Consider the following 25,011-nt stretch of genomic DNA (forward strand, 5'->3'; position numbering starts at 1 on the left):
TGAGTTGCTGTTGTTGTCCACACCAGAAAAGTCTAGGGGAGGTAGCAGGGAAAGGGAATACCAGCATGGTTGAAAAACTGAATCAACTGTCCTGGTGTGTGAATGCAATAGAATCCTCTTTGAACACTTAGAAATACTTCTGTATATGTTATTCCTGTGCGTATTCATTTTCTGTTTGGGGCATAAAAGTTAACCCAAGAACACCACCGGGGCTCTGTGCATACCTGTGGCCGTGTTGGAGTAGCATGGCCTCTGGACAGCCGAGGCATCACCTCGCTGCGTGCAGCCGGGCATCTGGCGGTGCTCACCAGGTGGACGAGGTCTTCCTGCTGCCCGAGTTACATGGTCTCCTGCAGCCAAGAGCAGATGAAAGGCAAATGGTGTGGGAAATTGCCACTGCGTTTTCCCTTATCTCACACGCAAAGTGGATTTGCCTGCACTCCGCAAGCTAGGGGAGCAGAGGATGTGTGCGCCTTTGCTTTGTGCTGGGGGATTAATTAGTAGAAATATTTCTTGCCTAGGAGAAAAGGACTGAGTTGTTGTCGGCGGAAGGAAGACCCAGACGCTCAATATGAGTGAACAGTGAACTTCAACTTTAATGGATAGCTCAGTCGCCTTTTATCTAGTTTGAACATAATCAACTCATACATGTTGCAGAAACTAAGCTCAGGATTGGCTAACACTTCCCGGGCTTTTCAGTCAGTTCCTCCTTCTTTTAGCTCCCTGTCCCGCCTTAGGGACTTTCCCGATCGCCCAAGGGCATCGTGTCCTTGAGCCTGACTGGCTCTCAGCCAGCTGCGTCCGTGCCCAGGCTCATATGAGTTGAGTCCGGTACTTCACTAGCCCATTGCCTCTTAACTGCTCAACATCCACATGTCCTACTTCACTTAACCATTCCTCCACACTGAGTAGTTCTCATATGCTTTCTGGGGTACAAAGGAGAATGGGGAAAATGTCAAATGCTACCAGGAAAATACCTCTTGCCTTTGAATAGTTCAAATGACATCAGGCTGGGACAGCTGCGAGCACCCCCTTGCCTGTGCCTGCGGCGGTGGCACCCCAGCACTGTGCTGCTTTGGGCACGTGGCCACCGGTGAGAAGTGGCTGGCAGAAAAGAAAGCACCATTTCCCTATGAGTATATGTAGGCTGTGTTTGCTGTGACTGTACGTACCTTCAGGAGTGACACAGCCACCCACAATGAAATATTTAATGCAAGGAACACGAAAAACAAAACAAAAAACCCACAGCCTTTATTTCAGACTTTGGGGTTATGCAGTGCTGCCAAGTACAAGAGCAGGAAAATAGCCATGTGCCATGTTTCAATCTCTAGCCCGTGAATATAGTCTCCAAATATAAACTCAACTGAATGAATTAAAATGGCTCTACCCTTTAAAAAAAAAAATAAGTGGAAAACCAAAACAAAATGACACAAGATATGGACAACCATTTAAGGTGCAAAAAGACACAATGAATAGAAAGGAACAGGGATAAAAAAAAAAGTTTATTTTTTTTTCCCAAATGTTTCTGATACAATCTTTCTTTCTCACTTTATTTGAACAACCTGCTTTAGTTTTTCTCTATAACATTTTCTACTAGCAGTGGGTGGTAAGGGTTGGTAATTATTTCCAGGTAATTGAGGTACAACTTTACTAATGTAAATGGTTTCAATGGAAAAATTTGTAATTTTCCTTCAATACGTGATGGCAGTGACTGTTTTGCACACGCCTGGCAGATACTGTCTTTAATAACCTCTGGAACAGAAAAATCTTGGTGTGGATCCTTACAGATATCCTTACAGATATGTAGAGTTCCTGCTACTGAAGGCACCTAGAGAGGGTGGAGGAAAAAGTGGCGTCATCCTGAAGTATGAAAATACTAGTAACAAAAAAGAGTGACTATTGTATCAAGCAACCATACAACTCACTCTATCCCAATCTGGGAGAAAGTTCTGGATGGTTACCTAGTTAACGCAGACATTGTTTTAAGATTTCCCTTAGTGGCACTGATAGGTACGGTTCAGTCTTTTCTAAATTAGATTTGTATCAGATTTTGCTGCCGAGACACTATTTCATTACTATTCCCAGTACCGTATGTATCTGTTGTAGGCTATAAAACTTAATTGTGTAATGCATTAGAGTTAAGAATGACTGGGAGAGAGTCATCCGGCATATTTTCCATTATTTGTTGTAGTCAGAAGGTATGCTGTGGATGCCTTACAGGCTGTAAGAAAGCAAATTGTTAAAGATTAAGAACTTTCTGTCTCATCAGTTCACTGCTCTGGAATCTCACCCACGTTTACTGGCAGCACTACTGCCAGTGTTCTTGGAAATGAAATGTTTTTGCTCGATTTGTTGCAAGCCACGACTTAGTCTGTTTGGGCTGAAGTTGTGTAACAAAGCTATCGGGAAGACTGAGCGCCGATGGGAAGGCCAGCGAGCAACCTGGCCTGTTCAGCAGCCGCCTCCTCGTTCTTCCCCCACTGGCTGAAGTTGAGCAAGAGTCATACGACAATAGAAAAAGGTCAGTTTTCATAAGTGATTTCCACATCAAAAGTGATTGAATTTGGGATGTATCGTGACTCCACTAGGATATCTGCTTGTGCGTGCACACACCCAGAGACATCCAAGCTCACGCCGTGTAGGTGATGCACAGCAGGGCTGGAAGGGGGGCAGGTACTGGCTGCGTTTAGGGCCAGAAGATTTCTGTCTCTGCGTGGTGCAAACCAGTGTGGGGCTGCTGGGGGACGGGGGTTGAGAGGCCGCCTGTGCCTGCCCATTCCTCCTCTGCTCCGCATCTCGCGGGTTTGAGCTGGGTTTGTTCAAATTTAATTATCCTTCTAATGACAATTATGGCATTTCTACTGAGTATGCAGGCACGTTCCTGTGCCTTTGCGTGCTCTCCAGTTGCCCAGATCTGCTTGTTGTGTATTTTCTTGGTTTTATCCATGGCTCGTGGATAATGTTTGGCAATAGTTTTCCCAATGTTTTCATAAATAGATGTGATTCAGGACTTTCTCTGGGATTTTTCCCAGTGTTGCATAGGGATACTTACATTTAAATTTCCCCAGGCTGCTTTCTTTAGATGTATTTTTTGCAAAATTTCTTTTGCAGAAAGCAATGGCTTTCTGGTTGCAGGATCCAGGCAGGTGGCTGCTGCTGCAGCAAATCTGTTGCAGTCGCTGTTCCCTGCTCAAACTTTCCCACTGCATTTTGCTGTGGAATATGCAAGTAGGGGTACAGCAAGCAGAGGGCAGTCTAACTTTATCACTTTGTCTGCTGAAGTCGGGCAATGAGCAGAATCCTGAGCGGCAGGCTGCGAAGGGACAGCACTGCTCCTGATGTGCAGAGGTGTTCCCGGCTCCCCAGCACTTGCCTCCAGCCCTGCAGTTCCTGGACCATCCCCCCAGCACATCATACAGCTGGATTTAATTCTTCAGTTCAATTAAGTTCAGCCTGCCTTGTGCTCTTACAGCCTTCTACATGGGGTGTGTGATGAGCAGTGCTGGCATTGTTGCTCCTTTGAGCCCGTGGACACCCTCTGTTCCACCTCCTTCCTTGTCACCTTGCCATTGCACTTGTGATGGCCGGTGCCGAGGGCAGCGAGTCAATCCTCCTCCATTGGGCACGTGCACGGGGAAGCAAGAATTGCTGAGATATGCCCGATGAGCTGCTGCTACCACCTCTCCATAAAGATCTTCCTTCTTCCGCTACCTCTACTAGTGGTGTATACAGAGAATGTATACACCTTCCATGCCCATGCTAATTCAGGGAAATGCTGCGGTACAAGCTTCTGGTCCTGTGGTCAGGACATGGAGTTGGTTGGAATAGCTGTAGCGTGACAGGCTGCATCACAAGAGTGATGTGGGAGAATTGGAGTACGTCAGGCAGGCAAAAAACTTTATATGATGAAATTGCAGCAAGTATTCAGTGTGCAGGGGTGATTCGGCCCCTGACTGAGCTTTGCCAGGGCTCGCACACAGGCTTTGTGCTGCTCAAAGCTGGTGCGGGGAGCTGCAGGGCTGGGGTTGGTGGGGCAAAGACCCACGAGCAGAATCGTGGTGGGATAACTTGGTGGTCCTGCCCCAGGCAGCTGTTGTGAGCTCTCACAGCCCTGGCACCGCTGCCTGCCCTTGCCTCGTGTCTGTGCCACAGCTCCCTGTCCCTGGGGCGTGCTGGGGCTGGGTTTCCCCCACTGCCACCCGCACCCCTGTCACCTGCCTGTCCCCAGCCCCACGCACATCCCAGCTGCCGTGCTCCTACCAAAAACACCTCGGTGCAGGGGATGGGTCCTGCTGCTCTGGAGCAGGGACGCAGCTGGTGCCCCTGCGGCTCCGGGGACCCGCACCTGCCTGCGCCAGCTGGGATTTTCCTCCCCTTTTGTAGCTTTAGATGTTTGGAGCAGCTTTTAAAGCTCAAGCCAATCTGGGGTAATTGAAAACTGCAATCCTATGATTTCAATCATTCATATTCTAATTATTTCCATCCGCCTTGATTTGTTTATTTACTTTTTCTGGAAAGCTCTAGTAGTGCTTAGAACAGCTTTATAGTGCTGGAAGCTCCAAGCCCCCTGCGATTTGTGGATTGCCGTGCGGACGAGGCGCAGCAAAGGCTCAGCGAGCCTCTGGAGAGCCCCGGCTGACACCGCCGAACGTTTCCTTTCCCAGCTCCGGCTGAGGCTGCAGAGCGCTCCCGGGCTTTGAATTTTTGTGTAATTAAGACTGCTCTTTAAGTGCTTGGCTGCTTCTCTCCCATGCTCTTATTTTTGCTTTTGCGTCTGGCTGCGTCTCCAGGTTCCACGTCGTATTCCCCGTGCGCTTCAGGTCCGCCCCGAGGTTTTGATGACAACCCCACTGAGACGCCAGCGCTGAGCAAACTCTTCAGATGATCTCGTTTTAGGAAATCTGGCCACACACTTCAGCTTCTCCGTCACTGAGCAGACCGGCCGCACGCGGTGACGCTGATCTCTGGGCTGGGAGCACGGGGCTGCCGCGTGTTTTCCCATAAGAAGTGCCACAGTGCTCATCACCACATGCAGCCAGCTGCTGAGCAAGGACTTGAGCCAGAGCCCATTAAGGCAAAGGGGACGTTGTCTCCTGACATCAGGAGACTTCGGATGGAGCTCCGTAACGGCCCGTTATGCATAAACAATGACTTTATTCAGTGAAGGACACTGTTTTGGCTTGTAATCCTTAGAAGAGACTTCAGAAAATTATACCCAGCTTCCCCTGTTAAATGTTCCCACTTGGATTTTCATCACAGTCTCATTTAAGAAACCCATAATTATTATTGTTACTGTCTTGTTTGCCCTATTTTTTTAATGTGATTATTTTTTTGCCTTTGTTGCCAAGACCTTTGCCATAGTTTTCAGAGAAATAAAAAAAAATCTCTGGAGAGCGCAAACACTTGTAGAATCTCTATCTCTGATTAATTACTCACAATTTATGTCTTTAGAAATTAGGAAGCACATGTGGAGTAAAGTGCAACTGACCTGTACTAACCGAGGAGTCAGAACTCTTTTCAATGTTTTCCACGAATTTAGCAAGTGCTGGCCTACAGTGGTGCTGCTCAGCACCCTGCTTCTCCTCAGCTCCCTCTGGATGTGGGTTCCGGGGTCCTTGTGGATCCCTTCCAACTCGGGATGTTCTGTGACTCCATGAACAGGTAGACCAAGGGTAGAAGATGCTCCAAGTTCAGTGGCCATCACAGCACTTCCTCTTGGCAGTGCCAGAGCCTCCATATCCCTCCTTTGCTTTATTCAAGCTCTTCCTTCATATTTTACTTTTTCCTCCTGCCCTTCAGTATGATATTATGGGTTCTCTCTGCCCTGGCATGGAGCTGCTCGGCCACGTTCCTGTGCAGGTGTCCATGGGTCCCTGCAGGGAGAGCTGTCTGCTGCAGCCCACAGTTCCCACACAGCTTCCTCTCCTAAGGACACACGTTGAGCCACCAGGTATCATTAAGCAATGATAGGCTGTCTGTTACTTACTAAATAAAAATATTTTTCTGCATTCCTGTGAAAGAAGCATAACTATGCCACACTCCTCAAGTGGCTGAGGATATGGGCAACAGATGGGGTGAGAAACTGCAGAGGAAAACATCTAGGAGTAATTAGAGCAGTCCTTTAAGGAATCTAATTGTACAAGGCCTCTTTCCACATCAACTCTTCTGGATGAATTCTCTTCCCCCCTCTCTTCATTTGTGGCCCTGTTTTGTTCCAGTGCTGGCTCCCAGAGCCTACTTGGGGAGCTGTGCAACGGGGTCAGGCATTGCTCCCGGCAGTGGTCCCACACCCCCTGCACTGTGAGTGCTGCCCACCTCCACCGACAGGGTTCCTGGTGTGTGTGCGGTGCTCACCGGCTTAGGGAACGCATCTTGTGCGGCCTGTGCAGCTCCTCTGGCAGCTGGTCACTGCTTCAGCAGTGCAGGGAATCAATAACGCAGTCCATCCGAGGCTAGGATAATTAACTTGTGCTTTTTTTACTTCCTAGGTTAATAAACTGAAGTGTTGGTAATTTCAAAGTGTGCCACCTCTACCGATTTCTTCCACTGGTCTGTGTGATGATCTTAAAAGGGAGTTGTATGGCCATCCAAAGGCACAATCTGGGTGTGTTCATACCCTGAAAACAAAGTTTAAGAAAATATGGATGACGGTAAGTATGATGGATGGCAACAAGTATTTATACAATTTAAATACCATCTAAGCAATACTTAACATGTCACTCAGGGATAATTTTCATGCTGCTTTCCTCACAGCTTGGCCTCTTCCAGCCTTGGCCATGCGAGCAGCGGTGTGTGCACGGGTAGCACGGTCCTGCGGTGTCCCTGCATGGGGCTGACACAGGTTGGCAGCCCTGAGGAGCTGCTGGTGGTGATGCACGGGCTCAGTTCAATGTGCTCCTGTGCACCACACTCGGTGTTTATCTTCTGGCTGGCTTGTTCTGTGTGTGTGTGCGCGTGTGTGTGGGGGGGAGGTATTTTAAATATATGTTTAGGGTTTCTCGTGCGTGCACAGCCAGCCATTGCACAGCAGCAGTGCTGCTCCCCCCTCGACATGTGCCTCCTCTTCCAGCTGAATAACCTATCATAAGAGCTTTAGAGCTCCTGGTACTGTGAGTGCTGCAGTCTGACATATTTACCCTTAGCTCGTCTTGGACATTAGTGAAGCTGGGCTGCAGCCACTTGCAGACAGAGCCGAGGCACAGGCTGCGCTTTCCAGCCCTACTGCTGAGCACATAAATTTCCACTCTTGTTGTTGACACGCTCAACCAGTATTTGCATTTCTTCTTCTGAGGATCTGTTTGCTAATGTCACTTTGGGGTAGGGCTTTTGCAAATGATCTGTTCATTTACTAATACATAAGCACACACTGCTTAGGATCCTGAACAACTATTCTGTGTCTTGAGGCTGAGGAGGGCTTATGCATACGTGAATGGGCTTTGTATTCCACAGCATTGTAAAGCTTCTGTAGCTTTAAAGTTCCAATACCTGCAAGCTGCTCGTGAGGCAGAGCCTCCAGGGCTTGGCCATTGTCTGAGAAAAGCTGGGCTAATTTCTTCTGATAAGATGTTTGTAAGAAATTCCCTTCCAGATAATCATCCGTGGTTTGCTTTTTCAAGGTTTCTTCTATCTCAGCCACCTGATATTTTTGCTCTTTCTTTGAACTACAGGAGCATTTCTGCCTGTAAAGGGGAAAAACAAATTTATGGGGCTAACAAGTTGTGACAAGTGTTTGTAATTTGCCAGTGAATCAGTTATAATTGCAGTCATGTGCAACAGGTGACTTGGTGAACAGCAACAACGTCCATTTTCCCATTAATTTGAGAAGCTTGAAGGTCAGAGAGCAGTGGTTCTGACATGAATCCTTTTTGCTTTGGATGTAGGGAGGCTTCACACCTCTTCCATTTTGTGTGTGATACTGCTTTCGTCGATATAAATTCTTTTTAAAAAAAACGTAACGGAGCACTGCTTTGAAGGCTACATCAGGTTACCTGAGGGTGAGGATAGCCTTGTTGGGCCTCCGTTCTCTGTCCCCGCATCCTGTTGGCCTTGGTGCCCGTCTCCACCAGGCTGCCCACGCTGCCAAACCGAGGGCGAGCTCGTGCCCTGCCTGCAGCCTGAGCGGTGCCGGGCCTTGGCAGGCCGCACCGCACAGATGAGGGTGAGGCTGGCCAGGATGTTTCTGTTCCTCCACACCAAGCCGTGTAAGGAGCCCAGCTGCCCAGGGTGAGCCATTTCTGTGCTCCCCGTGAGCCTTGGTCAAAGCTCAGCATAGCGGGGGAAGGTGGCTGAGAAATGCAGGGCTCTGCTGTGGGCCCCTGGGGAGCCAGGCGCGGGTGTGAGCGGGGACAGACCTGCTGCTCCTTGAGGGAGAGCGGGGTGGAAACTCGTGGTCGTGTCCGCATTGCTCACGCGAACTCCAAGCACTCACAACTCAGATTCCCGGACGATTAGCATTAAGGAAGTAAGGGCTTTGGGGTTGCGTTTTTTGGTTATCCGGGACTCCCAGAGCCATAGGCTGAACTCTGAGTGCAGAGCAAGCCGCTTCTCTCCTCCACCTGGTTCTCTCAGCAGACTGACTCCTTCTGGAGCCCTCTGGAAAGCAGCCAGCAGACGGTCATTAGCCACAGCTAACGGGGAAGTGGGAATGGTGCCCTGACAGTGTCTGAGCAGCACAAGGAGCAGGAGTATCGCCACAGCACCCTGCTCCTCCTGAAATGGCTGCAGCCAGGAGCGCGGCTCCTGCTTGGCGGTGCTGGTGCAGCCCAGCACGGCCCCAGCCACGGACGGGTCCCTGGGGGTTTGGATGCCACTTGGCTTGTTCACACCACAACTGCCCCCCGAGAAGCCCTTTGTCTCTAGAAAAGCAGTGATAGGTAGTTAATATGGATGCAAGAGGTTCTCATTTGGTTTTCACTTGTGATTAGTGCATATGATTTGTTTTCATTTTACTGTTATAAAAATGCAAATCTACTCTAGTTGTCCTTACTTTGGTTTGTTAACAAGATCTTTCATTTTGCTGTTCATTTTTTAAAGACAGATGAATCCCCCCCAGTTTAACGATGTTAGCGGATGCTACCAAAGTGGCGCATCGCCTGCCTGTAAGAGACCTTGATTGGTTCCCTGATTAATTACAATGCTGTCCAGCATTCGGAGCGCGTTACCTGCCCAGTGCGGCATCCCGCTTGCCTCGGTGCCATGGCAATGTCATTTCCGCAGCAGCCTTTGCTGCCGAGCCTCACTCGTAGCCACGGCAACATTCATGGATGGGTGACACCACACCGGGATGGGTGACACCGTGCCGGGCGGCCCGGGGACAGGGTGGCTGCTCCCGCAGCAATTGCTGCTTTTCGGGCTCCGTTGCAGTCCAGCACATGGCTTTTTCCATGTGCTACTGAACCTACTTGCTTTAAAATTGACCAGTTCTGAAATGAAGGGCTGAGTCAGATAACGGAAATGAAATGAAAGCCCTAATAAATTAGGGGGAAAAGCCTCGGTTCACTGTACTAACAAGACTTCTGGAAATTTAATTTAGTTAATTTGGCTCAGGAAAGCAGATGATTATTGAGAGGAGCTGGGCAATTTATTTGATGTTTCTGAGAGCTGGATAACTGAGTCAATGCCTCTATCTTATTTTATTTTTTTCCCTTTTGAGATTCATCATACCCTGAAACCACTCATTAGAAAAAAAAATACCCCAAAACTACACAGACAACTCGGTATTTTGGCAATGACCTAGGCTTCCCCTAGGGGGCTTTTCATCTGTGAGGAGGCTCTACTCCCTGTAGGAGGTATTGCAGACAGGTGGGCTGTGCGTGAGATGGAGGGAACGACAGGGCTATACCAGAAACTGGCAGTAGCAGTAGACCCTGAGACCTGGAGGTGCTACAGCAACGTCTGCAGTGAGACAGATGACAGATTTGTAGTCAGACAGGCGTGTTGTTTTGGAGTGCTATGTAGAGCTGATCGATCGTCATGCCTATAGACATCAATGGGATATGATGTTATTAGGCTGGCAACTTGCAGAGCTAGTAGGGTTGGTAGGAATTTTATCTACGAAGGGATTTAGGTATTAAGCCTAAAGGGCAGAATATGATTCACCTTATAAAACAAACAAACAAACCCAGCAACTTCAGTGGAAATGACCCCTGGGAGGATTTGCCGTATCTAACGGAAATGAGAAGTTCACAGGCTAAGCCTGTGCTTCTTGACTGCCTGTAATATAGCAGATATTTTCTGTCCTTAGAAATGGAGCTCAGTGGGAGCTGGAGAGAGAGAACTCCTGGGGCCGTGGGCTTCCTACGGGGGCTCAGCATCCCGTGATACGCAGTCTGCTGAGTGCCACAGGGACAGGGCTCCTGGTTGTGAATGATTTTGCCGTTGCTTTTTATCCTTCTCATAGTTGAAAGATAAGAGTTTTGTTTTATTCTGGTCTGTTTCTTTGCAACCATGTCCCACAGGAGAGGAGAATAAGGGTTTTCTCCCCTCGCTGCCTCCAGCCTGCATCCTGGCACAGCTCATCATTCAGTGCCTCAGTGACCATATGCTTTCTGCTCTTTTGTTCTCTTTTGCATGCTCTTCCCAGAGAGCTAGCTTGGTATTTAAAAGAAGACTTTATGATAGACCAAAACTTTGATGGGAATGTGGGCTTATCTTGTTAATTCTTGGGTTTTGGAAAATAACAAAGGGCCATTTTTATTTGAGATGCATTGGTTGGTTCAGCAGAAAATCAAAAAGCTTAATCACCAAGGCTCCTTAATCCCAGAAAGCTGATGTTTTTCTTGTTTTCTTCTTTCCTCGCTTATGCTGGTAGCTAGTCCGAATGCCAAGATATGTCCACAGCAACTAAATCTGCAGACATTTTTTTTCATTTGAAGCTGTTGCTTACAAGCAATTGATTTAGGTTGCATGTTCTCTATGTCTGGGCTCCAGTCCCAGTACGATGTACCAGGCAGCAAGGACTGGAACCTTCCAGATAGATATACCCATTTCTGCTCAAGAATGAGCAACCATTTAAAGAATTTTCTTTAAAGGCCTGGCCAAAACATGTCCCAGCCTTTGGGAGAGACAGGGGAGAGCAAGACGTGGGCGCTCCAGCTGGAAGCATTCCTGGAATGTGCCTTGCGCCAGCGCCGCTGCTGGCGGGGGCAAGGAGTGGGGCTGGCCCCCCAGGGACATGTGGCAACCAAAGTTTATCTTTTGGGAGCAGGAGGGAGCCTTTTCTGGCAGTTTTCTCATAGAGGGCGATATTCAGAGAGCGCTCAGAGCTTTGCTAGGCTGCCCCAGCTGAATGCGCTTGGCAGATGCTCGGTGCTGTTCTGGGGCTCGGAGGACGCGAGGTGTCTCGCTCACGGCAGAGCCAGCCCCATCCCACAGCAGCTTCACTGTGATCGCATGTGGCGCAGTAAGTATGCTGATGAGCAGAAATGCCACAGAAAAGCTACAGGGGACATGGGCAAGCAATGCGAATGCGTGGTGCTGAGGGACGTATCTGCGTGTGGCTGGGTATTTATTGTCTTGTGGTGTTATTTAGACTGTCCTTAAAATCTTTCCCACATCCCTTCTCCCTACAACTACAGGCAAGCAGGTGGTTTTTAGAGGGCTTTGAAGAAGTAACTTTGGCAGGCTGGTTTGTGAAGGACATCAATGTTGAAAATGGGATAACGTGGGAGAAATCAAAGGAGAGGGACCAGAGGTGCAGATGCAGAAGGTGGCGAGAAGCAGGAGTAGCTGTGACCCCACCACGTACGTACAGACTGCGTGAGTGCTGGTTTTCAAAGCAGTGGCATCTAGTTTGCAATTTCAGTTGATGGTTGAAGGACTTGGGATGAGAATGGGCTGTGTCTCCTTGCCTGTACAATGCACAGAGCCTGAGGGTGAGCCCATGGGGCAGAAGGAGCCTGCAAAATAGATGGCTTGTGCGCATCCCCAGCCATGGGGGAGGCTGGCAGGGAACGTGGGGGCTGAGCGAGCACATGATGGGCAAGACAAGCAACGTGGCCTTTTCCCTCTCTGTATTCATCTGGAAATGGGTAGCAGCATATCAAAAAGTCATCGTCATTCAGGATCCTTGCTGCAAACAGACCCCTTGCCTGCAGCACAGCAGCAAAAGGAACAAAGCCCACTGTGCTGCGCCCTTCTGCTGCACGCTGCTGCTGCTTCCCAGCCTGAGCAACCACCACATACCATGAACTGGGTTTACTACACACCATACACAGTTACGGTGCCTTCAGGAACTCTTCTGACCTTTCAGTTTCAGGATTGATTAGCATTCCACTGATACGTGAATATTCAAGTGTGTGTTCATGAAAGTCAGGAAATTCTGTGACTATGGCCACAGCAGGATTCTTCAGTTATGTAACTCAGAGGAGTATTAATTAATTCTGTGTGTCTAGAGATGTTTTTCTTGTATTTCCCCTCTGGAATAGCACTTTTTTTTTTTTTTCTTTTTCCAAAACATGTTGCTTTTCTAGAGCTTGCTAGGAAAATGCAGGATCATCAGTATCTGTGCAGAATTCTCAACTTCCTGTCGCTTCCTAGATTTGAGTGAAATACCAGCTCAATATGAAGAGCAAAAAGACCACACAAGACCACACATTGTTTACTTTGGGCTGATTATTCACATGTTACAAGCAGCCAAGAAAGGAGACTGTTTTCCCCTAGCTCTAAAAGCATAATTCCATCAAACTAATGGCTGTCTTTACTTTAGCAAAGCAAATAGAATCAGGACGGGGTGATATCTCCCCACTGAGATATAAATGCCGGCACATGCAAAATATATCTCCTCTGGTTTCTTCTGTCACTGCAAGTAAGCTGCCCCTGGTAACGGTAGGCAGCTATACGTTATTAAATTCATTTTCTTTGGTGTCACTTTTTAAAAATAAATTTGGGGACTTCATTTTGATTCCTTTAATCAATCTCTGTTGCATTGTCAAAGTCGCTCTTCTTTCTCTGTTCAGTGTATGACGTGGGGACAGCTTTCCGTGGATGGTGTGGCTGTGCCTCATGGGGAGCACAGCAGTGTTTCCCAGGGGGCTGCTCATTTTCTGTCCAGTTTTGATGTCCATTTTTTGCCCATAGGGTGTACCTAACCTGCACGGTATGAACTCACTGTGCTGATGATGGAGATATCAGGGGAGGACTTCTCCTGATGGGCTTTTCCTTGGGCTTTCCTTGTCTCTTGGAGCTCTTTTGAAACTTCTTTCATGCAGGAGGCAAAAAGTAAGGTGGTGGTGGTAGTGCTGGGCTTGGGGGTTTGCATCAGTCAGGGTCTAATGGAAGATTACATCACTGGAGCTCCATCAGTTGTCCCCATGAGGCTGGATTACCTCTGCTGGTGTTAACAGAAAGAAATGAGTCTTTTCTACCAGCGATGGGGGAAGAAATCCCGTTCTGTTAGAGCTGGCACGACCCTGCACTGCACACAGTTCTTTGCATTATGCGTTTAGAGACGAGCTGTCTGCACTCACATCTGTGGCCCCAGTGACTAATGCTGTGAAACCACACTGACTCCAAGGCTTCGTGGGGCTTTGCAAGGTCATCCTTCAGAACAGACCTCAGCCCGCTTTCAGCAATCATCTTTTGTTACTGTGTTTTATCTGGACACTAAAGGGGAAAACCAACCCTTACAGGACCAAAGGCAGGCTCCAGATGGGTTCGCCATTAGGGGCTGAGAGTTCAGCGGTGGGCTTCAGAACTTGCAGTTTTGTGCCATCCCTCCCTTGCCATGAAGAATTCCTCCTATTTGAGAAGATACGTGTGTTATTGCTGCCTCCTTTGTTCGCTTTCTTTCCTCTTTGCTATACACCTGAGTTTCATCCAGCCGCTGCTATTTGCATCCCGCATTGCTATTTGGTGCCTTTTGTTGTGGTTTCCAAAGCAGACTTTTGGAATAATAATGCAAATAACTGTTCTGAGTACTTTATGCTCTAAAAGTAAGTACAGTCAACAGATGCCAAGATGTAATAAATCAAACTGAAGTGCTGTCTTAGTTGCTTCAGCTTGAAAGGGGCTGCTGCAGAAAACGGCAGTGATGAAATCTGAACTGCATTTGCAGTCCCATGAAGATTCAGATCAACAGGGTGGAGAGCAAAAATTAATGGGGTGTGACATTTGCCTCAGCAGCTACAGCAAACGCGGAGGTTTTACAACAAAAACTCGAAGGCAGCATTAGAAACACTGATGATGGCCGGTGCCTGATGTTGTACAAAAGCCTGGGGGCCTGGGACATGAGAGGGAGAGTGCTCAACATCTGGTATCCATGTGAAAGTGAAAAATCCGGTGCGTGCTGAAGGTCACGGTGACCTGGGATGCTACACTGACATGGCTGTGAAGTCTTACTTTGTGAACAAATTTTCCAGGACTGGAAAAAATAATACTGCATAGAAATGTGCCTTGTTCCTCTAAGACCTTACAAGCACTTTCACATCAGCTGGACCGGGTGCGTGCTACTGAGAAGTCACTAACCATCCCTTTCATTTCTGCTCTGTGCTTATTTATTATAGAGAGTGAACTTACCTCTGCGGGCTTTTTTCCTCTTCAGGAGAGATGGAAGATCACTGTGACACTTGTGCTTTATTCTTTACTGTGTGTGGTTGTGAGTTCCTAAAGGTGCAGGATTGCTTTTGTCGTAAATGTCATGATGCTCTCCCTCACTTTTTTCAACCTTTTTTTGAATACACTGCATTCAAACCTGCCCTCAAGAGCAGTATTAATAGACATTAATACGAAATTTCTCGTATATACTGGCAGGTACGACAATCTCTAGGTAGAAAATGAGACAGAGTCTGTGCAGGAGGCCAGAGTGCTGCCTTGCACTCTCTTAGCAGTTGCTCGTCATGCTCACCAAATCCCAGTGGATTCAGTGGGAGATGTGGGTACTTATCTTAGGCAGGGCTCATTTACCTAAATACTATTTAGTATAGTAATAATCTTTACTATTTCTTGACATATGACAATTAAAAGTGAAATGTCGTGTTTTAGTCAGACTAAGGAGGAACTGGTCTTTTTGGCTTCAGAGTCCATGATTTCCCCAATGGTTAATTTTTTGTCTGTTGTTTTCTTCTCAATTCCTGCCACGTGTGGTGGGTGTTGAGAGCTGTTACACATTACAGTTACACATTACATCTCCGTGCCAGTGCACGTGAAAGTCACTGGTATGTGAACCTTGCCCTGCTCATTTCAGGAGGGGGCCTTCCACTCCCCTTCCTTCTTGGTTTCTGCCTATGCTTGTCAAAAAGGCCCAAAGCAAAGTGTCGGAGCCACGCTGGGCTCCGTGTGGCCAACAGAACTGGGAAAGAGCAAGAGCAGGAGTGGCTGGATGAGGCATGAGCCAGGGAGAAAGGCAATAGATAGCGGGTGGCTGCTACCAGGGAAGAAGGCAGCGAGCTCCCTGCTGAAGTGAGTGCTACTTAAAACTGTTCCCAGCATGAGGGAATGCATGGTTTCCTCCTTGAACTTCGGTGATGTACAGCTAGGAACCTAGATGTTTGTCAGTGTCTCTACAAGTGTTCCCTGTTCATCATCCCAGCTTTTCCCAAATTCCTTTCTTTAATTTCTGTGGGCAGGTGACAGCTCAAGGCAAGCACGTGAAAGTTTCCAGTGTTTCTCTTGCCTCTATTTTTTATGCTTCTCAATTAATGACATATGCTGAATTTTTCAGAACATGAAGAAACTTAAAATGAACAACAACAACCAAAAATATAGAATTGAGGAGAGATCTTCATGTTGTGAGCACAGAACATAAATATTTATTTATTTTATTCTTACGCCTTCATCCCCTTCATCTATTTTTTTTTTTTTTTTAGAAGCCTTTAATGTCAGTGAAGGCACAAACTCTGAGCTGCCTAGAGTCAGAAACAATTCAGAAAGGGTGAACGGTCGTTCGTGAAGCACCTTTCCACAGCTGGAAGAGTAAGCACTGCCTATTCATGGATGAAACAGAAATGTGTTTGGATTTGTCAAGTGGATTTCTTCTAAATACCGCTAATCAAATGTAGATTAGCTTGAATTATTTTTAATGGCATCCAAAATTTGGAATGCTGCTAACTGCTTTAAATCCAAATAGAAGCAAATTCATCCAATGCATTTAATCATATACGGTGCAACTGAATCTAGCATTTGAAATCCCAAGCAAAGAAAGCTTTTCATTTATTTTGTTCTTCATTGCAGTGCATCCAAACAATAATGGTATTTAAAAATAAAAAGGAGAAAGAAAAGAGAAAGCATTTTCAAGTCAAACGTACCTGCTTCTTGTGTGTCACATCAAAGGAAAAATGTAAGGTAAAATGAAGCGTATATTTCATTTTATTGTATAGAAATATATACCGATAAAATAACTTTGTAAAATATGTCAGCTACAGGAAAGAAAACTGAGATTGTGATGGCTGTGGACTCAGACTCTTGTATCAAGACACTGAAAAGCCTGTATTTTTTTTTAGTGTAACTTTTTTGTTATTGCTATCATGAGAGTTACCTGTCTCTACTCTGTCTGTTTCCATTCACTCACAGCTTTCTAAATTCAGTTTATGGGTTGAAAAGAAATGTCTGTCCCCAAACACTGCAGCTCCCATAACTGATGCCTTATAGTCAGCGTTAAACTTAGTGCACACTGTTATTCCAGACATCACTGCAATTTTCTGTTGCTTGTCATCTCTCAGGATCAGAAGCCAATTTTGCTGTAGAGATCTCTGTTGTGTGCTTGGAAGGCAATTGCAATACTCCAGGCATTAGAGGGGTAATCTCTTGCCTCTGGTAGGGTTGTGAGCACTAGGGCAAATGGCCACCTTGGCTGCGGGGTGTGTCTAAAGACATATTTGTGGTTATTGATTAAAAACTGAGAGCTTCTACTTCTCTGGGTACAGGAAATGCCTGAGAAACTTAAGTTTTATGATATGGGGGTCTGCTCTGAAATGTGGATAAAATCTGAATTAAAGCCAAATAAACAATGAAGTTTGCAAGAAGGCTGATTCATGCATCTTTCGGACTTATACCTGCACGTTGCCATCAGCGAAGACTGCGCAGTCCCAAGGCAGAGCTGTAGCATTTTGCTAAGTTTTACACAGTTAATAGCTGGGTAGTGCTGCTTCCATTTGCTACCCAGGTGGTAACACAGTGTATTGTGGATGATACTAAGAAAATTGCCACCTTTCTCCAGAAATTGCTTGCACAAAGTATATCAAAGTGTCATCTATTTCTGCAGCATGAAATACAGGGAAGAGTCATGGAAAATGACAATGAACCTAGAGCTGCGTGAGAATTGCTCAGATGCCAAGCCAGCCATGGGGTAATGCTGTTGCACTTACGCACACCACAGTTATTACCTTTCCAGGTAGTGATCTGCAAATGCATCACAGCGCTGTACCCTCACAGCACGTGTAATTTGTAGGTATCATTAGGTCCATTTCACAAGTGGGTGAACGGAGGCATAGGAGTGTTAAGAGCATATAACAAACTTATAAACTTCATGCTGTAAGTGGGCTTGTTAGAGAGGACACACGTGGCTCGTGTCAGGCTGCTGTGTCCTACGCTGGGAATAAGTGTATGACTTACTTGCTGGTTTTGAACGAGTTCTTTTATTCCAACACACTCATGAGGTTCACAGAAAATTGAGTTGCACAGAATTTGAAAGAAGCAGGTTCTATTCCTGATTCAACGTTTGCTTTTCGTGGGGTACTACTGTTAACTTTAATGGGCTTTGACTTCAAGAAACTTTGGATCAGATCTTGAGTGAGGCATGTGTTTCGCAGCAGGGCCAGAAGGCAGCACACAAATCACAGCATGGCAGGTCTTCAAATGCAAAACAAAATCAGGGGCACAAACATCCCTTCTTGTTGTGTCTTCCTTTATCGTGTCAAACCCAGCTCTTGATCTCTAATTTTACTTTAACTGAAATCATATATGAGAGTGGAAAATATTGATCATCTTTCCTGTCTTTCCCTCCCCTACAGTGCCTGAAAGGTCTAACCTATAACTTGGTCAATATTTGCAGGACAGAGCTCTCCCCCCTTTTTCTCCCTAGTGGTAAATTCCCAACCATTACTTCCAGTAAAAGTCCACATTCAGGAAGAAAAACCCAATCCCTCTGACTTTCCCATGTGTAATTTCTTTCCATCCTATTGAACTTTGATTATTTCCAAGAATGCACGTGCTCAAAACCTCTTCAGAGTCACACTCTTGGCATATACTTACCAAATGGGCTCAGCTTCCCGTAGGAACGAGCCCTTTAATGGTTGTATCTTGTATCTTTACTCCTATTAACTCAGTAAGTGGAAAAAGAAATATAAATGCAACATCAGACCATGGATTATGACCGTAATGAAGGGTTAGGCTCGTATTTTCCATGGTAGCCTGCAGAGAGTTATCCAAATCTCTAAGGACACTTCATCTTGTCTTGATAATGGATTCTGTCTTTGTTCCATTTTCTGTCCATCCTCAATTTTTTATTTGGAGAAAGGATTCACATTATGCTGTCCCTTAAGCCATGTTGTGAAGAATTTCTGCCCCATGGGATGCTTTGAGCTTCAACTTTTGCGTCCTTTGGTGACGGAGGTTGCTGCCACAAAAGGCTCTCTAGGAGACAGGGACCTTGAGAAAAAAGATTTGGCTTGAGCAACAATATTGTGACCTTTTCATCGTTGGAGTGCCCGTCTGTTCCTTGTCTTTATTAGTATTATTGATTTTCAAAGGTATCTGGGAAGGTGGGAGCAAAAGCATGAGGCTTATCCTCAAAAGTTAGAGCCTAGGTTAGGAGTGACTCAAAGATGGTGAAGAGGAACACATGAGAAGCAATTACTGAAAGTGTAAGAGACCTGAAAATGAAATTTCAGAAGTTGTGTGAGGTTTGACTGAAAAAAAATAATCTGAAAGGAAGAAGGGAAACCTTCAACAAGAAATAGATAGTAAATTTAACTCCAAAACCAAAATTACTTCAAATCAAGCAAGGTTTCGTGTTTTTTTCTGCCATGACTAACAGTTTTATGTTGTGCAAAATATAACTTGTAACAAAAGTAATTTTGAAACGCAGAGTTGAAAGGCAACAATTTTCATCTTTCTAGGTCTTTAGTTGTTGTTGTTTTAGATTAAAAATGTAGTTCAGGGTACAGATGGAGAAAGCTGACATGGCACCAGAACACAAGTGGCATATGTTATTCAGATGGTTATTCCCCAATGTCTTCCTATCCCTCCTCTTTATCTCTGTAAGAAGGCTCAGGGATTCCTTCCAGCACTTTTTAAAATTAAACTATTTTTCAGCATCATGGCCTAACAGATGGAGAAGAGTTGTTGTCATCAGCTAGTCAAAGTAAATATAGTTGCAAAGAGTTTTCAGCAACAGCTATGCATAATTATGCGATTCAGTCTTCTTTCCATTGGACTTCAGGGGATTGCATACATGTATGGATGTACCTGGCAAGTCTTCCTGTGTCCTTGTTGGGTGCTGCAGTTCACCTTGGTGTCTTTGTACAGAGCTTCACCTACATGCCTTGGAGCAAATAAGAGACCCTATTTGCACCTGCAGAAGAGATGGTCCACCTACTGCTCTGCTGGCTCACCTGTGGGAGCTCAGGGGTGTTGGTGCATCGGGATGTCTGAGATTGCTGCTCACCTTCAGGTGGGTGATGGCCTGTATCCTCTGTGTAATACTGGTAGCAGCAGTAGCTTTATTTCTTCTTGTTCTCAGGATCGCACAGCTTCAGAGCTGTTTTACTGGGATGTTATAGTCAGAGAGAAGGAATTTGTGCTGAGTGGAATTTCACTGACCCAGCAATCTCGGGTGTTTCCTCACCATTCTCTGAATGTCCTGCATAGAAGGGTGTTGCTAAAAACCTGATGCATTGCCTTAAGTTTCTCAAATTCCAAACTTCTGGAGCCAAATAGGGGAGTGTATGGCAACAAATACACTCTTTGGGAAAGTATCTGTTGCATGGAGCTGAGAAAGAGGTGAAATAAAACTTCTCAAAGTTAGCCAGAAAATCCAGAGGCCTGCTCTGGGTTGTGCTTCAGCCCACCAGTTCATCTGCTCTTGCTGCCTGCTCAGTAATTTGTCAGAAACAGGGAAGAAGTATCCAGACTTGGCAAGCTGGTGCTGCAGACAGATTTTGTCAGATGAAATCCCAATAGACACTAGTCCAACATCAACAGCTCCTGAGCTATCACATGGGAATGTGCAGGGAGATAAAACCAACATCCTAAAGGGCGGATCCTCTATTTTAAGGGGCAGAGAAGGGAATCTGGCTAATGTATTTTTTTTTTCTTTTCTCTATGGAGTTTTTCAGAGAAACAATGGAAAATCCTGGTTCCAACAGATAGAATTCTGTCTTTTCTTGAATTCTTAACTTAATTTAAAGTGGCTTAACTGCTCTCCCTTGTTTTTTCCTACATGTTAAGAGAGGTTAAGCCTAGCTGCCTTTACCTCAGAGGGACTGTGAGGGCAGAGTTTGGAAAAGAATTTGCCATCTATGCAAAGAATTCACAAGTGACTAGTGGGGTGGGGGGAACTCAAAAAAAAAAAACAGCACCCAAAACCAACAAACCAGACCTACCATTGGGAAACTCCAGCACCAGTCAACTGTTTTCTGGAAGTGGAGTGTCCTGTTACATAAACATCCTTGAAGCTTTGCAGAAGGGGTGACATTCACATTACATATGTGGGGCCTGACTAATTGGGTTTTGTGTGTGAAGAATGGGGATGGAGAGGGATAAGGAAGTGAAATCCCCAAGGTGCAAGCAGGGCCTCCTTCTTCCCATGGCCTATACTGTTGCTTACGTGTTGAAAAGGGTCTCAGCGCCTCCTGTACCACGGAGCCGATGTGGGAACGCTGCACATCCCAGCCTGCATCCCAGCTCTGCCCTCCGCAGCAGGCCGGGGAGCCCAGGGCGTGCTGCTCAGCCCCGCAGGCAGCTGCAGTGGGTGCAGCAGTGACTCACGGAGCAGAAGCGCCTCACCTCTGCCCAGAAGTGGTTAACGTCCCGTCACACTAAAATCCACATTAACTCCGCGGTCCTGTCCGACTTATGCATAAGGAGCAGGCCGGCTGTGAAATTGCTGCCTCCTACAAACGGAGGGAGGAGGGAGCTGCTAACTCAAGGAGCTGCTAACTCGAGGAGCTCGCAGTTGCCCTCTGGAGGAGGCTGCGTCTTTCCACTGATGATGTGAGGAACCAAAACCCCATCACTGCTGCTTGCATGCCTGAAGTGGGATGGCACCAGCACCCACCCCCCCTCCAGACCTCCCTGCAGACCCAGCGCCCTGTTCTCCACAGCCCTGTGCCCCACGCAGAGTGGATCTGCAGCGTGAGATCCAAGTCACCACTTTGTTCTGTGCACGCTTGGCAAGGCTCTGTCACCAGTCCCAGGCAAAGAAAATAACCTGTTTCCTCCCTTGTCTCCTCAGGGAAAACTGTGTGCATAGCAGGCATGTAAAAAACATGAAAGAAGCTACTATAAAACCCAAATGCATATTTTCCATAATTTATGACCAACACAAGATAATGGCTTGCTGGTTTTTCCTGCTGCACAGTAGCTCCCGGGGCAGCAGGTCACACTTAGCAGTTGGGATGGCAGTGAAAGGAACAGATTTGGAAGGTGAAAGAGCCGGTGCTGAGCTGGTTAGGAAAGAGTAAAATCTGAATTCCCAACTCTTTTTCTTTTCACAGCTGTTAAGAGTTCAGTGGGTTGAACTGCAATCCTTCAAGTTCATCTGTTGACTCCAACACAAAACTATTATAAACTGTGCCTCTAAAACACGTGATGAAACATTTCTTGAGAGCTATTTATTCCAACTGCAGCAGAGGAAAGTTTTCAGAGCACCCGGCATTTGGGAGAGGAAAGGTCTCCTGAGCTTTGCAAAGGGAGGAATTATTTGCATACCGACGTAAGTTGCTTTTTGATTTTTTCCTGCACCATTCAGTAAAATAACACTTATAAGCTTTCTCCCCTTATGGAAACATGGTCAAATTGTACAAAACTATGTTTAAGTGCCTGGCAGACTCTTTCTATTTAGTTTTCTTTCTTCTTTATTTATGTGGATTGGGGGATTTATACTTGAGAATATTACTTGCTATGGTTTAATATTAAGTGTCTTATTTCCCTCTGATGTGCTCTTTATCTGGGTATCAGTTCATTCGGTTACAATATTACTGCAGAGGTATGACAGACAGCAAGCTTCAATCAGGTGTGTCCTGCAAGCCTGCAGTAACAAGTAATAAAGAATAGCTTGGGGGTATATTTCTTTAGATGTTTCTTTAAATCTTTGATCTGAAGTTTGATCTTTGTATCCACACCAATTCTCCCTCAGGCTTTAGCTGTGGTAATACGGTTTCCATGCTGAAGATGGACCATGCAAACGTGACCTCAGCCATGCTTAATGCTGAATCCCGCAACACAGAGAAGAACAACAGCAACGAGTATTTCTACATCCTGATCGTCATGTCTTTCTATGGGATCTTCCTGATAGGGATAATGCTGGGCTACATGAAATCCAAAAGAAAAGAGAGGAAGTCGAACTTGCTTCTGCTCTACAAAGATGAGGAGAGAGAATGGGGGGAAGCTGTGAAGCCTCTACCAACCATATCGGGGCTGAAGTCTGTGCAGATCCCCATGATGCTGAACATGCTGCAGGAGAGCATGGTGCCATCCCTGTCCTGTGCCATCTGCTCGATGGAAGGCAGCAGCGTGAGCTCCGAGTCCTCATCCCCAGACGTGCACTTCACCATCCAGGAGGAAGTGCTGGATGCTGAGCTGGGGGAAGTGTCAGAAACACTCCTCAACGAGAGCAGCGAGGGCTCCGCAGAAAACATCCACAAGAACTCCTAGCACCTGCCGAGCTCCCTTGGTCAGCAGCTGAAGCATGAGTGGAGCTCCCACTAAGAACTTGTGGTTCAACTTTCCTGCTCTCCAGTAACTCCACCAGTATCTGTGCCCTGGGGCCCGAGGCTTTCCTGAGAGCTAGCAGGACAAGGAAGCAGTGGTACCAAGCTCCAAAATGTAACTTGCACATAATTGGGATGCTTAATGTTATTTTTTCCATTATTATTTCCTACAATAAGAGCTAAGAACAAGGAGGATATATATACATAGATATATATTTTCTGATGAGGTAACTATTCCTGGCATATCTCTGCATATTTCAGAATTCTGAAAATATCTGGGAAATGTTTAGAGAAGTTACCCTAGCACAAGAACCTGGCTATAAAAGATGATGGTGTGATGCTCATTCACACAAAACTGTGATAGACTAAAATTAATTTTACTTTTTTTTTTTTTTTTTTTTTTTTTCTTCCTATAACAAACTACACCCAACAGCAGATTTGTTCAATGGCCTCAAAGGCTGAAACTTTGTTGATGCTGGTGTTGAAGGAAGATTGATGCATGGCTGGAGATTGACTTTAGGCACAGAAAGAATGAAAGAGGGGAACAAAAGAGGAAAGGAGACTATATTTCCAGGATGTTTGTAAAGCCTAGGTTCAGATCCATGCCACTACATCTGTCTTTGCTTAAGTTGTACCTGTGCTGGCTGGTTCATGTATGCCAACTTCTGCTGCAATCCACCTATTGACTCAGCTAATAGTAGGATTTTTTTTTCTTTTGTATTTTTTAAAGACATGTACATTTGACCACTAAAGGCAAAGATCTATAAGTTTAAAAAAAAAATAAAATCAAAAGATCTTTGTTACAAGGTGCAAGATCTAGAAAGGCTTGAACAAATGCTGCTCTTTTACATCCCTTGAAAAATGGGTGGAATTCGGAATAGAATTTAACCCAATGGGGGTGAAATCCTGGCCCCACTGAAGTCACCAGCAACATCCTACTGACTTCAGGGGACAGGCACAAGATTTTGTGCTTTTTTGTTGTAGTCATATTCTCCATCTGAGGTCAGTAAAACTGTGCCCATTTACATCACTAAATAATCTGGCCTTTCTGCTCTATTTAAGCTAGTGTAGATAAACATTGCATTATGTCTTTTTTTTTTTTTTTTTTCCATCTCGCATGTGACACATGCATTTCTCTAAAGTCATTAGTAACTAGTTTTTAAAACTACCACAAACTTCCCCCCCTAATTTAATGGTACTGTGGTTTTTCAAATGCTCGTGAACTTAGTTACTAAATTATTGCACTGTTAAAGGAAGTAATGTTAATATTGTAGCAATGTATGGTTATTTCAATCATACTTTATATTTTATAATAACTTATTAGTATGTTTGGATTAATTCTGAAGCATGAGGGCTAAAGAGCCTGAATCTACAGTGTTGCACAGCAGAAACGCTTGCAAAATGTCTCCAGATATTTCCTGTGTTAAAATAGCTCTGTGATTTATCCACTGGCATTAGAGCTTGAGCGACAGCTTGAAAAATGAGTGCTGAAGAGCAGGAACAAGCTGAGGCGAGAGTCTGCTGTCTGCCTGCCGTTTCGTTTCGGAGGGAGAAAGGTGCTTGGCTGGAAGGGCTGATGCGGTGTGATGATCCTGCAGAGGTGCCCCCAGGCCGCAGAACAAAGGCTCCATTGTGCTTGGAAGGGGCCTGATCCAGTTCAGCCTGAAGCCAGCGGGAGTTTTTCCATTGACTTCAGTGAACTTTGGATCAGACCATATAAAGCTTTTTGGTAGATTTACTCCAAAAGGGGCTGTTTTAAGTTTTGAAAGAAGCCAAATTCAGTTTGGCACCTTGCCTGGAATCACTTGAATCCTGAAACTTTCCAAACGAGACTGACATGCGTGAGTTGTCACATTTTCCATTGCTTTCTCCTTCATCCTCCTACTTTGGTATAGATGTATTTGTATCTGTAAAAACCTGATGTATATAATTCCTAACATTGAGTTGTATATAATTGTCTCATGTATTTAAAGTTTATTGTTTCTACTGGCACTAATTTTTATTTAAATAAAGAAACACATTCCCTGGAAAAGTGTCCGTGTTTGTTCACAATTTCAAATAGATTTCAAGAAACGGGACTGAGCAAAAGCGCTACGGGATCTTTTTCTTAGCCTCTTTGGAAAGGACTCCTTGTGTTTGGCAGCAC

General features: G+C 45.7%; 1 protein-coding gene and 1 long non-coding RNA gene across 2 annotated transcripts; one reads left to right on the forward strand and one right to left on the reverse strand.

Annotated features, from left to right (window-relative positions):
* Positions 1 to 6,453: 6,453 nt before the first annotated feature.
* Positions 6,454 to 9,346, reverse strand: LOC140003211 (uncharacterized). The gene is made up of 3 exons (XR_011811460.1): positions 9,162 to 9,346; positions 7,486 to 7,679; positions 6,454 to 6,617 (listed from the first exon to the last, which is right to left on the reverse strand). It is a non-coding gene; the product is annotated as an uncharacterized lncRNA (long non-coding RNA).
* A 1,931-nt stretch (positions 9,347 to 11,277) lies between these two features.
* KCNE4 (potassium voltage-gated channel subfamily E regulatory subunit 4) lies at positions 11,278 to 24,897 on the forward strand. Its single transcript, XM_021276891.4, has 3 exons — positions 11,278 to 11,401; positions 21,651 to 21,868; positions 22,292 to 24,897. Exon 3 carries the CDS (start codon positions 22,318 to 22,320, stop codon positions 22,807 to 22,809), a length of 492 nt encoding a protein of 163 aa, XP_021132566.2. The 5' UTR covers positions 11,278 to 11,401; positions 21,651 to 21,868; positions 22,292 to 22,317; the 3' UTR covers positions 22,810 to 24,897.
* Positions 24,898 to 25,011: the final 114 nt, after the last annotated feature.

This window comes from Anas platyrhynchos, chromosome 9, assembly GCF_047663525.1.
Source record: "Anas platyrhynchos isolate ZD024472 breed Pekin duck chromosome 9, IASCAAS_PekinDuck_T2T, whole genome shotgun sequence".
Taxonomy (NCBI): Eukaryota; Metazoa; Chordata; class Aves; order Anseriformes; family Anatidae; genus Anas; species Anas platyrhynchos.

Coding starts and splice junctions, on each gene's coding strand:
- KCNE4 (XM_021276891.4), top strand. CDS start 22,318: ATGCTGAAGATGGACCATGCAAACGTGACCTCAGCCATGCTTAATGCT.